Source organism: Diorhabda sublineata, chromosome 10, assembly GCF_026230105.1.
Source record: "Diorhabda sublineata isolate icDioSubl1.1 chromosome 10, icDioSubl1.1, whole genome shotgun sequence".
Lineage (NCBI taxonomy): Eukaryota > Metazoa > Arthropoda > Insecta > Coleoptera > Chrysomelidae > Diorhabda > Diorhabda sublineata.
Window position 1 is genome coordinate 9,688,736 of NC_079483.1, and position 15,678 is coordinate 9,704,413.

The following is a 15,678-nucleotide window of genomic DNA, read 5'->3' on the forward strand; positions in this document are numbered from 1 at the left end:
TTGAAATTTTTCACACCTACTTTGTTTTGGTTAAGAAAACGATTTTTGAAATAGTGATTTCTTTAATAAACTATAAAAGAAATCGTTACTGAAATTTGTCATCAAATAATATTTTGATAAAAAACAATTTTTTTCACAAACACAATGTTTTGAAAGTTCTAAATTCAGCTTGCAGATGAAATAAACTTACGTCGCGACTATCGTCGATAAGTTTTTAATTTTTATCGTGAAAAGAAAATAATTTCATTACGATTTGATATTAGAAATGGTTATTCACTACTGGAATAACATTTTTTACTCTAATAGCTTTGTATTTGTACGTATCCACCCACCGTATTCACAAGATCTAACCCCTAGCGACTTTTACCTGTTTTGTATCTTGCAACATAGAGAGAAACTATACCACAAGGAAATTTTTGATTCCAGTTTATTATAACAGGGCTCGAACGATCTCTGAGTGAAGTTGTTCTGAAAAATATCTCAAATTGTGGTGTATTATAAAATTTTTGATTACGAAAGATTGACACCAATCAAAAACGGTGGCTTAAAAAAATGGCGGCTTATCACCGTGACTTGTGTCATCTCGCTGGGGTCACGAAAAGCACCAAAATATTGATGGCTACAATATTTTGGGACTGCGAGGGAATCATTTTGAGGAGTTTAGGTTCAATAGAGTACAAGAGTTTGAATACTTGGAAGTGACGGTAACAAGTAAAGGAGACGAAATCAAAGAAATCTACAAGAAATTGGCAACAGGTAATGAAACAGTTGGTGCTCTAGGAAAGTCCAAAATACCTCAAAGAATTAACAGGACAGTTATACATCCTACGATGTATTATGGTAGTGAATGCTGGGTCCTAAATAAGACAGAGACTATGTGCAGGGGAAATAGTAGTGTTAAGAAAACTTTTTGGAGGGATAAGAGTGGAAAAGCATGCGTTGGTTGGGACATATAGTCAAAATGGAAGAAAACATCTAGGTGAAAAGAGCCCTCACAAGTGGGGAAGGCTCCACGTAGAAAATGGCTGACATAATGCAACCGTGAACCGAAAAGAGTTGGAGATAAGAAGTAGAGAGACGTCAAGCCATGAGCCCATAAGGCCTGCTATGCTGTTTTATATATGAATAAATACAGTTGTTTAGAAAAATTATCGAAAAACGGAGCGGCAAAATCAGATTAGCTTTCTAAGGCTACTGTACACGAATGTGGTTTCGCAGAGATGGAACACCCACCATATAGCTCAGATCTGGCTCCGTACGACTATTTTTGTTCGCAAACTTGAACGTCGAGTAAAGGGGTGAAATATTTAACAGCGACGATGAAATTAAACAGGTAGCGTACAAACATGATTTTTCATTTATGATCTAAGAACTTATGGACGGCACTACGTATATAAATTTATATAGTAGCTAAAATATTTTTTACAACCCTCGTAATTATGTATTCTATTAGAAATTCAACTGTCTGTCTCCTTGTATACATCCGTATATGAGTTTATGTGTTTATAAAATGTGTTCGTTATTCATAGATTGTTTATCAGACAAAAATCAATTAATCTACTTCCGTTGTTATTTTTTTTACATCTTCTCTTAATCGTTTTTCCCTAATGTGGCAACATCAACGCAAAAATTCATTGTTTATATTCAAATGTTCAATAGATAAATATTTTAGTGTCTTAGATAGTGAAAATCTTTACTGATCGAAACGATATTAGAGTCAAGTAGTTTCGAATAGATAAATTTCATCTTCTATACAAATATCTAATTCCTGACTCATTAACCATAGATAAACATCAAAATATTAGCATAGGGAATCTACAGGGTGTTTCTATATTCGACCTACAACGCTCTACTACTAAAATAGTGAAAATCATTACTGATCGAAAAGACATTAGAGTGAAGTAGTTTCAAAGAGATAAATTTTATCTTCTATACAAATATCTAATTCCTGACTCATTAACCATAGATAAACATCAAAATATTAGCATAGGGAATCTACAGGGTGTTTCTATATTCGACCTACAACGCTCTACTACTAAAATAGTGAAAATCTTTACTGATCGAAAAGACATTAGAGTGAAGTAGTTTCAAAGAGATAAATTTTATCTTCTATACAAATATCTAATTCCTGACTCAATAACCATAGATAAACAACAAAATATTTGCATAGGGAATCTACAGGGTGTTTCTATATCGACCTACAACGCTCTACTACTAAAATAGTGAAAATCTTTACTGATCGAAAAGACATTAGAGTGAAGTAGTTTCAAAGAGATAAATTTTATCTTCTATACAAATATCTAATTCCTGACTCAATAACCATAGATAAACATCAAAATATTAGCATAGGGAATCTACAGGGTGTTTCTATATTCGACCTACAACGCTCTACTACTAAAATAGTGAAAATCATTACTGATCGAAAAGACATTAGAGTGAAGTAGTTTCAAAGAGATAAATTTTATCTTCTATACAAATATCTAATTCCTGACTCATTAACCATAGATAAACATCAAAATATTAGCATAGGGAATCTACAGGGTGTTTCTATATTCGACCTACAACGCTCTACTACTAAAATAGTGAAAATCTTTACTGATCGAAAAGACATTAGAGTGAAGTAGTTTCAAAGAGATAAATTTTATCTTCTATACAAATATCTAATTCCTGACTCAATAACCATAGATAAACAACAAAATATTTGCATAGGGAATCTACAGGGTGTTTCTATATCGACCTACAACGCTCTACTACTAAAATAGTGAAAATCTTTACTGATCGAAAAGACATTAGAGTGAAGTAGTTTCAAAGAGATAAATTTTATCTTCTATACAAATATCTAATTCCTGACTCAATAACCATAGATAAACAACAAAATATTTGCATAGGGAATCTACAGGGTGTTTCTATATTCGACCTACAACGCTCTACCACAGATTTTGTTTAGAGGCAAATTTCTACAATACCGTTCATTTTATGTCCATAAATGGTTATTAGTTTTTTAATTGAAAATAATCAGACAATTTAAAACAAAATTAAAAAAAGAATTTGCTTCAGTGTCGTAAAAAACAGGGGGATAAAAGTGACAACTAACCGCGACAACGCGTCTCTGGTTAAAAATTTTTCCAAAGTTTGTTTATTTCAAAATATTATTTTATTAAGGATCATATTGGTCACCAAATTTGAAAAAAAAATTAAGGACATTCTTGATTTATGGCAAATTTTTTATTTAAAATTTTGAACACCCTATATCTCAGCAACTTCGCATTCCTATATCAAAATGAATCATTTATTTATTGAGATCTCTCTGTGGTAGAGCGTTGTCGGTCGAATATAGAACCACCCTGTAGAAGTAGTTCATGATATAATGTTGAGTGGCGCTAGTATACATATTTTTGACAATTGACAATTAATAAATGTCAATACTAATTGTGTTTGAAGATTTTTTTTTCATTTAAAGCTACGTTTACCATGTTCCAAACAAGTTGGACGAGGACGCCGAAGTTGTATCTTTTGGCTTGATATATTTTGTATACTCCGCGGTCTCATTTATAAGTTTTGCAAACAATAGTGTTTTGTATAAAAAGATTCCGGATAGGTCAATGGATTCAATAAACTTTCGACGCTTTCAATTGTTAATTTTAACTAAAGATCAGAAATGTTAAACAGCGTTGATTGTTTCATGCACTCGATGAATCATCGTTGCATTTGCTGTAATATATGAAAGAATATCTACGAGGTATATCCACAATTATACGTTCCGTTTCTATTTATGTCAAGTGTATAGTTGCGATCGCAGTTTCAAGTAAGCGTGATTCTAACTCAAGTATAAGAATTGTCGCCAATTTTAGATCTCTAATGCCGATGTGTTCTTTGTAGAGCTTCATTTTTAAATCTTCGATATTTAGTGACAAAATTCTATGAGTGATCTTCTCGATGCCGTGCTTGTAGAAAGATTTGTCTTTTGCATCGAAATAAGCTTGAGTTTCAACAATTGCTTCTTTATTTGAGCTGAACTTCTTACCGGCGAGCCTTTTTTTGAGATCAGCGAATAGCTAGTAGCCACTGGGTGCCAGATCTGGACTATACGGTGGATGAGGAGGCAATTCGTTCGATTCAACCATCGTTGACATCGACTTACGAATCGGTAGTTTTTCCTTCGACATATGACGCCGCTTTTCTTTGATTTTTGCTTTCAAATCTATGTAGTTTACGAATCTATGTAGTATTCGCTATTGATTTTATCCCCATTTTGGAGATAGCCGATGAACAATATTGCGTGAGCATCCTAAACTGCTTCACCGGCTGCAGTTCATACAGATGATGATCGTTAGATCCATGTTTCCTCCATTGTCAAAAAAATTCTGATTTATTACGCGTAAAAATGGTCAAACTCTGCTCTCAATCATCAACACGTTGTTTTTGATTGACTATGTGTAAACGCGGTATCCACTTTGAAAAAAGCTTTCTCATGGTCAATTTTTCATGAATAATTGTAAACACTTTGCCTTCTTATATCTTTACGGCATCAGCTATGGACTTTTCTGATGTTTTTTGGAGTAACCACCTCAAATGGTTGACCAGGACGTTCACCATCATCGGTGTCTGTTTAAATTCAGCAAAACCAATAAAAAATGATTCTTTTCGATGAAGCAGAGTCCAGAGATAATACTTTTGAAGCCATTGCTGAGCTTGTACACTATTTTTTTTCACCAAGAAGTAATGATAAATTACCACACGAAATTGTTTCGAGAATAACAAAAAAAAAACAAAAATTTCATGAAATTTTACACATTGAAAGTTGGTACTTTATATTCTTACTGAAGGACTGAAGTTTCCAAAACTTTGCTTATCTTAGGTACTGAACAATACGAAAAACAAAGGGAAGTGAGTGCACTTCAGTTTTTGACACGCTAGAATGAAAACGGTGATTATTTTCTTTCTCGAATAGTCAAAGGATGATATTGGGGTGTCGTAAGATACTCCATTAAAGAAATGGCAATTAATGAACCCGTCTGAAGTTATCTAACTGAATTTTTTCGAAAAAACGTTAATAGAGGAGATATAAATGACATTGTAATAGTCCATTTGGTTGTTAGTTTGTTCTTTTTTCAGCTTGAAGCAGTGCAGAGGAGCTACTCCTATGTCAGGGCCAATTCCAATGAACCCTTCTCATCGTAATTTCCTCATCCCACCTAAAAGATATCCAACGGATCTTTCTATCTCCATTTTTTCTTCGAACAGTCTGAAAATGGTTTTACTTGAAAACCGACAATATTACTTGTGAATAAAATGATAATGATTGACATTTAGAAAAAACTTTATGGAACAAAAGTTGCTTGAAATTAATGAATTTATGCATTTCCTCATCTCCAGGGAAATAGCAGCCCTCGAAACAGGATATATTTTGAAGTAGAAACAAATTATTCAACAAATCGGGGTAATTTTATACTTTCGCGGTTTTTCGGCTGTAGAAAATCGAAAAATCATCCGATTTCGATGAAATTGTTTTAAAAACCTTCGGGAATAAAAAAATTAAAGCTTAAATTGTTTTCAGGGCGTTAAATGCATTCATTCACGTATAATTGTTGATAACTTTTTTCCAAATGATCAAATGAAGTTTTTTCATAATGTACACAAAAAAACTAACAAATTGAAAAAATATTGATACAAAAATGTTTTTACAACTAAAAATAATAACAATTTCTCTTAAAATTGTCCTTTTCTCACATATAATCGGTTGCACTTTTTTTATTAAGTTATATGAACAAAAACATTCTTAAAATCATTTATTCTAATCAATTGTACAATATTAAAAGTTAACGTTGAAAAATTGAAAATTTTCACCTTTAAAAAAGTGGTATCATGACTGTTAAAGAGAATTGGGAGCAGGCCGAGCGGCTGGGGGTTAAGGTTTTAAAGAAAATTATCAAAATCGGATGATTTTTCGATTTTCTAGAGCCAAAAAATGAGGGGACCGCAAAAGTATAAAATTACCCAAATCGGTACTGTATTTACACTTTTTCTTTACCATTATTGATTGAACTACACAATGATTCACTTATACGATTATCAAAAAGAAACTGCGCGTCCAAAATAGCTGAACTTTTAGTGAAAATCTTTCAACGCGTGCGCAAATATTATTAAGTACTGATATCTTCAAATTGAGATCGAAAACTTATCGGACAACCATCGTACTTGGACACGACGTTGCGTAAAATCCACTATTGTACTGGCCCCTCATAAATACCCCTTTTGATCCTAAAAATATTTAATCATTCCCATGCATTATCCCGACCTTGTATGTTATACATATATATTGATAAGAAAATTTCAATGTTTAATATCGTTTTTATTAAAATAAACCATGTGTTACATAATAACAGTAAAAGTAAAATATTTACATAAATTTTCTTGTCAAAATGTACACAACAACTCTACAAAACAATCAAAATAAACATAATGTTTTTTGAAAACGTAACATCGAAACGTGTTTGTTTAACAAAACAAAAACGTTTAAATATCGAACAATATTTTATGTTTTATAAGATAAATCTATTAAAACCTGTTGTATCAATCATTATAATTAGTGTTAATGAACTTTCTTTCTCCGACTCAATATTTCTCAAAACATTTCAACTTCCTTTGTAACACTGGAACCGAATTAAAAAATTCCGTCGCGTAATTTCCTATTACTATTTTGGGTTTCGAAACGTTATTCTTCATTTTACGAATATATTCGATAGGTGCAACAGCTCGTTCATCATACCGGATGTCCCAAAGATAAAAAACTGTTATCGTGAAGAATCCATCTCGAATTATTCTTCTTCTTTCTTTCATAATAGGTCTAACGCCAGTTCCTTCTTGGGTTTTTAACGCTCCGATATTTTTTCTACAAAATCTTTATTTCTGACCCCCAAATAGTACAATGCTACTGGAACCAGGGACTAAAATCTAACAAAACAACTAAAATATTTTAAATATATATATAAAGGTAATTATACACTTTCACGGTCACCTGGTTTTTTGGCTCTAGAAAATCGAAAAATGGATGCATTTTAATGATCTTGGTCTCAAAATGTTCCATTTTACGGCGGATTTATAAAAAAAATTGTAGAAATAGCTGGAATGAAAATTTCTCATAGTTTTACTGTTTTAAATCGTAAAAAAAAACCTTTACAAAAAATTATCTCATTATTCAGATAAAGTTCTTATATTTTTTTTTGTATTCTATATAAATTAATAAACAATTTAAAAAAAAATCCAAAAAGAATGATCTTTTCAGTTTTTATAGCTTAAAATTAAATCGATGAAAAACAATCAATTTTCGTGAATAGTTTCGTACTATATTCTATATAATCCGCCTTAAAATGGAACATTTTGAGACCAAGATCATTAAAATCCATCCATTTTTCGATTTTCTAGAGCCAACTTAACCCAACGTAACCTAACTTAACCTAACCTAACCAAAAAACCAGGTGACCGCGAAGGTGTATAATTACCATAATTTTTTGTAAAGGATTATTTTGCAAAACCGTTTTTTTTTAAGATTTAAAACAGTAAAACTATGAGAAATTTTCATTCCAGCTATTTCTACTAATTTTTTTTATAAATCCGCCGTAAAATGGAACATTTTGAGATTAAGATCATTAAAATCCATCCATTTTTCGATTTTCTAGAGCCAAAAAACCAGGTGACCGTGAAACAACAAATTTTTCAGAATATCGTCGAGATCGGATTCTTTAACCTCACTTTTTGCATGTGTTTTGCAACATAATACAACATTTTCTTTATTGCTAACTTTGGCTTGGACTGCACAGCTTGGATGGTAAGAGGTCTCACAGTTTTCACATCCAATGATTGTGATACTTTTTCCTCGCAATGTTTGCAGATCTTTTCCGTTTTTCCATTTTCAATTTTTAAACACCATTCGTTAACCACATGATGTCCCTTCTTTCTTGTTCTAATAGTGTTTCCCTTGATGTTTCTGGTCTTGTCTGATTGCCACTTTGTGAATTCTTTTCTTTGTTTCTTGTCTTCCTACTACGTTCTGAAGACAATCCGCGACTGCGATTTTGAATGCAGTTCAACGAAATCGTTTATTGAATGGAGATTCGTAAGGAATTTCGATTTTTCACTCAAGATTCTGCAATGAATCATCCTCACACTAAACAAGAACAACTTCGATAAAAATCGCAAGACAACGTAAATTGGGAAATCTAGTCACTGAAGAATTTTGTAAAGGATATAATTTAACCTTAACAAAACAAGTAGTCAATCGAACGCTATAAACACATTTTACTACTATTAATCATCATATTTTTCTATGATATCATAATACTAGAAAAAAAAATTATCTGTTAAATCGATACAGGCGCCATAATGTTTATCTTCTAACAATAAAATCAATATTTAAGTTTAAGGAGAAAACTCCAAAGTATCCGAGTTTGGAAAAGTAAACTCATTATCATGGTTTCGTATTCACCATTCACTATTTACATTTTAGTGTACTAACTTTAATATATTTCCGGGTATTTTCGAATACTTACATATATATACATAAAGTAGAAACGGGAAAATTTTGTGCAATTTATAAATCTCTGGAGAATTGGTAACTACGCTGAAAATATCAGTAAAATCGGCATGTTCAAAAAAAAGGAAGGAAATTAATCCAGTTTTCCCAACACACACATTTAGTCGGAAACCTCCATTAGAACTAAAAACAGAGGATGTACCCGAGGGAACCAATATGGCAGTACGAAATACATATAATATATAATAAGATGTATATAAAGTAAGTAAATAAATATGTGAAAATAAAAATACAATATCCACGTTGTGTTCTCGATTTCCAGATTAAAGTCAGCTTACATTTCAAATGAAATTAGAGAAAATTAGGATTAAACATCATAGTGTATGTAGTATTATCTATACAGTGTGATTTTCATCAGTTTATAGTGTGATAACTTAAATTCTTAGAAATTTAGTGTGGTTTTTATCATAAAGGTTTTTAGTAACGAAAGTTCTGCATATTTTCTTTTTCCTCGTGAAATATATCGAAAAATGTCCAATATAAAACTTGTAGAGCGTATTCAGTCCTACAAATTCGTTTTTTTATTTTTTATTTTCGAAAAAAATTACGACCTTTAGCGCGTCGCAAAACGACGAAAAACATGTGAAAAAAATGACCACCTGTAATTATTATTTTTTGCCGCATAAAAATTATTTGATCAATAAATTTCATATGTTTAATAATTTGGCTAGTTTAGCGATTTACTTTGTATTGTAATAATACCCTGAACGACCAATCATCCATTTTGACGTGTGGATACAACCGTGCGAGTGGCTAAATCAAAACCGGGCACAGTCTTACTAACTTTGCGGCGCGCTAGAAGTTGTAATATTTCTCGAAAATAAAAAATAAAAAAACAAATTTGTAGGTCTGAATACGCTCTACAAGTTTCATACTAGACATTTTTCGATTTATTTCACGAGAAAAAAGGATATAGCGAAAAACAATTTTTTCACAATTTCACATTCACATTTCTCATATTTTCTTAAATTGCAAAACCTGTATAAAATATATTCATTTTAATTCACATTTTTATACTTTTTTGAAAAAATTTTCATAGTGTCACACACTCAAGTAATCAGAGTGTGAGTTTTTTTTCCTGGGAACGAATAACTTTATAGAGACTAGTCCATAAAAAGTGATAAATATTTCAACATGTGTCATCCATATGCAAATTTCGTAATTCTGCGATAGTGCGTCTGGGAGTTAGTTTTTTTAGAATTCTAATACGATTCAAAACGAAACTTATAAATTGTTATTTGGAGATAAAACAGTGTAATTTGTAACCTGAAATTAAATACTTCTAATTTAAAAATTTCATGAAATTCTTTTTATAAACAAGATTTTACAACATTGAGCTAAGGAAAGGACAAAATATTAATTCTTTTCGATATAATTTATCATATTCGAACGCGCCTTCCCGCAAAGTACCTTTTTTGAGTCCTAGCATCCTAGCCCTTTTAAAAATGATACCTGAAAAAATTATTTACATAAACTTACAGCTCTTGAAAAACATACAAAATTCTTTTTTGAGGAAGCTGATTGCTTCAAAGCTTAGCAAGTTATTAGGGAAAACCAATTACATGAAGAAGTCTTGGAAATGGCTACGTATGCTCTAAAAATTACGTTGCAAAACCCAAATTCACTTATTATATAAGCTGAAAATCGATAAACTTGCAGTAGTTCTACAAATTCTGCAAAAATTATTGTCAGAGTGTCAATTTTGACCAAAAAAATGCCACATCCCATATAGGATTTTACGATGGGCCCCCAGTTTAGTGTGTAAAACTCTGGCACTAGCTTGGAAGCCATTATTGGCCCAGACTTGGGATCCAAGTGGGACTCTGGGATGATAACGCTTGGGGAGGCCTGGTTGCCTAGATAAACCCAAGACTGGTCTACAGACCTGCGCCAGGATGGTTACTAGTAAAAATAGATTTTCAATATATTGTTGTTACTTTTAATATTAAAATAAGATATTAGAACAAAACTTTATAAAGTTATTTAGAGTTCTATCAAGCCTGGCTGATTATGGGATAGCCAAGGTCGGGTTAGCCACAGTTCAGCCCGGCTTGGGTGACTTTTGGATGGCCGGGTCCAAGTCACGCAGACTTTAACCAAGCTTGGGCCATTATTTGTTTGTTAAGGTCCGGTTTCCCAGCTAAGCCCCGTCGTTAAGTGTGCGGGCTGCTACAAGGGATTTCATGCAAAGCACGATTTGTGATTTGCACTTCTGGAATACAATTCTCCAACAATTTATCTTCGTTTATGTTTATATTTGAACAATCCGCATTTTCAGTATTCCATCTTGCAATCTTTAAGCTGAACGTCAATCGGCGTAACTGCGTGTACTACCAGAATCCTTACGTCTTCATCACCCGGGATGTCTTTGTGGGCAGGTATCCATGATGGAGGTCTCGTGGATCCTTACATTTTTAAGGAGTCAAGTTATCAGGAAATGATCAAAGATTTACTTGGGCAAATGGACAACAATCCAACGCTCGCGCTCGCGTTGAGTGACCCGAACGTTCGGGATTTCTTCCTGTAGGACCTCCGAACTGCAATTGGAGAAGAATATGCGAACAGCTTGACCTAGCATTGATCAATATGGGCATAAACTTGAACACTTTTCCGAATCCCTTTTGTAATTTGTAATACAAATATAAATAAATACATTCAATTTATTATAAACTGATCAAATACTGTTTTGAAATAGGAGAGAGATGTAGAAAGGAATCTCTTAAGTTAGTATTAGTATCTAAAATTAGGGTGTCAGTTGTTAAAGGTTGAGTTACCATAAAATTCTCTCTAAAACAAACCAGAAGAATGTAAAATACAAAATTGGTGGTTAATTAAATTAACTAATGAATTATTGCGCAGTTTTATCGAAAATCATGTTACGTACGATTAAAAATTGATAAAAAAACCAAACATAGAAAGATTATCTTAGTTCCATACCAGGAAATGTGGTGAAACTAAAATGTATTTCATCACGTAATCACATTGAAGTAAATTCCCACTAAAAGCGGATTTTATATTTCGTTTTATCTAAATTCTAGTCGAAATCACTTGGTTGTTGTTTGCATTTCAACAGATAATAATTATAATATTGTAATGATATAAATATATGTAAAGTATGACTATGCTTTTTCCTTAGATAATATTTGTCAAATTTTTCCGAAATATTAACGAATAAAGTAAATAAATGACAGAATTGAATGGAATCGAAAAAATGATTCATGTTTGAATTAATACACCTTTACTTTGGAAATTTGTATCATTTTTTTCGTAAAGTAAATAGGGTTTTGATTGAGCCATGCACTCAGCAGTTCAACCATTTAGCCCTATGATAAGCTCTCCCGCGCTCTTAACCAGGATATCCTCTAGAAAAAGCGCATTAGACCAATACGTAGAATGAATTCTTGACCCCATGGTACTTAGATAATTTGTAATATTTCAGTGGCCAATAATCCGATGATCAATTGTCTCATTCTCAATCCACCTAACCCATTATTGAATGACAATTTTAGGCACCATCGCACGAAAAGGGTATAAAATCCACTAGAAATTCAGTATATTTAAAAATTACGTGGTCAGACATGAACCTTATTGATCAGACCTGGGATTTGGTTTAATAAGTAATCTCAAACTCATTTCAACTTCCAGGAACTCATAGAAGCGGTCCAAAATGATTACAACAACAACCCATACAGGAAACCCCAGAGTGTTCAAAGGGGCCAAACCTGGGCCAGTCCTGGGAAGCCTAGCTTCGGCTGTTAGGCTACGTCCGGTGTGGTTCGAGTTTTTTACCCAACATCCCGTCGGCAACCACACTTTTTTTATTATGGGTCTGATCAATCCGATCTCTAGTTTATTCAGTGTGTTATTATTTATTTCTACTAAATGTAACCATGTCTGATGCGTATCTTCGAGTTCAAAGATGGCGTGCTTTGAATAGAGAAAAAACGAATTCAATAAACTAATAAACTGATATTATTATGTTGTTAATTACACTAAGAGTAAGATTAAATATAGAATTTATGTTTGCTTATTTTTAAAATCAAAAAAATTATATTGAATAAAAAATTAATAAAGATAAAGAACAAAAAGTTATGTAATGAATAAGTCTTGGTATTTCTGTCCTGGCAGTTAAGGTTTGCCCAGCTCTGGCATTGAAGCTTGGCCCATCGATATCTCTCCAGAGTTTTACCAAGACTGGGCCAATTCTGGCTTACAAGCTTGACCCAGAGTTCTACATAGTTGCGCCAAGCCTGGATCAAGCTTGGAACTTTCCTCTATGGAAATGGATATCATCAATTTTTCCATACTAAAACGATTTAACTTCTTCCTACAAAACTGATTTTTTTCTAGACTTCCAATTCTGATTATGAGTTGATAGTGAGTGCGACAAGTTAAAACCGACTGAATTGTTTATTATTCTATAGCTGTGAATTATTTTTTAAGTGTTTATGATTGTAGTTTACCCACAGCTTTGTGAGGATCAAGAACGCGTCTGTATGTGAAGTTCGTATAAAAATTGTTTAAAAATTGGTAAAATCAAGGAACTATCGGTTGAAACTTGTGCATTAGTCTCTATAGTTTAGGCAAAAATACATAAGACGTACCGTGAAAAAATATGCATCCAGTAGAAGCTATGCCGATAGAAAACGTTCAGGGCTGCTTCGAAATACCGCTGAGGATAAACGTTTACAAAGAAGAGATTGAGAGAAGTTTAATGGAGTGATGAGTCAAAGTGTGATGTTGTTGAGTCCTAAGAGAAAATATTTGTACATAGGTCAAAGAAAAACGAATGCTGGTTCCATGTTTAATTCCAACTGTAAAACACGGCGGAGATTCGGTTATGGTTTGGGGATGTTTTGGAGGAAGAGAAACTGAAGATCTGGTAAAAATTGAAGGTATTTTAAGGAAAAAAAGAAAATATTAAAAGAAAATGTAGTTGGTACGTTTTGGTCAGTATCTGATTACAAAATAATGATTTGTTATCGTTTTTTGTTAATAACTTTTCGTTATTTTCCAAAAAAAATGTCAACAAAGCAAATTTGTAGAGAATTTAATTTACTACGAAAACTAATAATGTTTTATCCGCTGTATAATTCTTAAAATTAAACGAAATTAATGTGAAATTTGTTCCTCTTGTAGATAATTGAATTTCCCACAAAAAAACAATTTTTTCGCGGTATATTGTTCCATTTTTAGTTTGCAAAACCTCTTTTTCAATGATGGTCGATTCTCCTCAAAGGTTACAGCCCCACAAACTTGGTATTAAGCTTCCCGTACCACCCCTAAGCATAAAAAAAATTTCCGACTTTGATAAATGCAAGGGTACGTCATATTTTTTTAACTTTTCAAATGGACTAATGCCCTATAATGCCGAGGAGGAAATGTTGTTTTATTCCTTGATGAATAATCAGTTTCGTCTTCATATAATCACCATTTTTTTTTGTATCGTATCGCCCTTACCGCCTCTACTAACTTTTCTTGTCATTTTTTCATAAAAATATAAAGAAAAGACTTGCTAGTCACCTACACGCGTAACACAGTGGACTGTATCTGAACTACAGCTTGACACGTCTGTGAACTCACGCGTGTCGTGTCAGGTCGCGCTGCGTCTTCTATTTGCGCATTTCCTAACGAGTTAAAATCACGTTTTCGATTTCTCAGCATTCCTAAATATCCAAAAGATTTCTTGCCAATTTTGTGCTCGATTTTCACTTAGTTCTTAATAAAAAAAGTATCGTATGTTTTAATCACACCTCGTATATCCCGCAGATTTTTTCATCAGAAGTACTATAGACATAATAAGTCAAGTTTTGTATCTTCATAGTTTCCAAAGACGGGCAATTCCATGAATCCAAAAGCGCCCCATGAAAATACGGTTTCCAACGCATTTTTTTATCCAGAATAAATTTAAAAATAATCAAATATGTAAATCCAATATAATATCATGAATATAAGATACAATATCGACTTTACTACTCATGCGTAATATTAGGATCCCACAAATATATTTTGCCCTATAGCCCACTCGCCCCTACTGATAATCGTCATATAATGACATATGTACGTAATTTCGTTGATGCTTTGACTTACCTCATTGCAATTTTTATAAGGATTTCTAATACTTAGAATTTATAATACAATCTCATTAAACTACTTTCTACTGATACATTTCGAATTTTTCTATAAAATTATGTTAATTTTTTTTAATTTATCATATACCATTATCAAAATGGCAGACATCAAACTTGTACAGATCGAAGTAAATTAAAGATTAATTGTCATAAAAGAATAATTAGGAAATTAAAACAGAATATATAAAAAGCTATGTAGTAGACCTTATTTACATCATTTAATTTGTATTTCTTACTTATTACTCATAGTTATAATTGTAAATATTCAATTCTAATACATGCATTGTGCATTTCAATAACATTTATTAATATATTACCAAACGAGAAACAATATAAAATTTTCTGAATACATAGATATATGATTACTAAATTTTATAACTTATTTCAAAACATTTTGTATAACATTTTAGTATGTAATGATTACTAGTAAGCTATACACATAGAAACACATATTGATCTATTTATTTTCATAACAGATTCATTTCTAGCAAAAAAACGTGAGTTCTGATAATCTATTATCCAACAGACACTAATATCTAAGACATTTATAAATAATATCACTTACTTGTGTATATTGAGCCCTAATGGCATCTTGTCCTTCTCGATTAGCCCCTTCTCCATGTCTCAACATAGCCCTTTCTACTCTGGCTAACGTTGGCGAATCCAAAATTCCTGGAGGACGTTGTACGGCTCTTCCTGGGGGATCTTTATAAGTTTGTAACAGCATACTGCTACGGTCATTCGATAAAAATCACCCGAATAAATATTCGAAACGGTTCTCGTAACCAATTTGCGATTGATTGACTGGCGAACTGTCTTTAGCGTTTAAATTTTGACAGTTCTAGCGCATACACTCGTGGTAAGACGTAGGCTGACGAGAATCGACGCACTCTGTGTTTTGAAAGCGACTGAATGAAAGTCGATGTAACTGCTCATGACTCGCGCCAAGATTAT

The 15,678-nt window shown here is 32.4% G+C and overlaps 1 protein-coding gene across 1 annotated transcript in view; it reads right to left on the reverse strand.

Annotated features, from left to right (window-relative positions):
* Window positions 1-15,678, reverse strand: part of LOC130449747 (uncharacterized) — a 66,637-nt gene extending 50,959 nt beyond the window's left edge. The window contains exon 1 of the mRNA XM_056787736.1: window positions 15,290-15,678. Within this exon, the coding sequence (XP_056643714.1) occupies window positions 15,290-15,451 (162 nt within the window). The 5' untranslated portion in view covers window positions 15,452-15,678. The remainder of the gene's footprint in view (window positions 1-15,289) is intronic.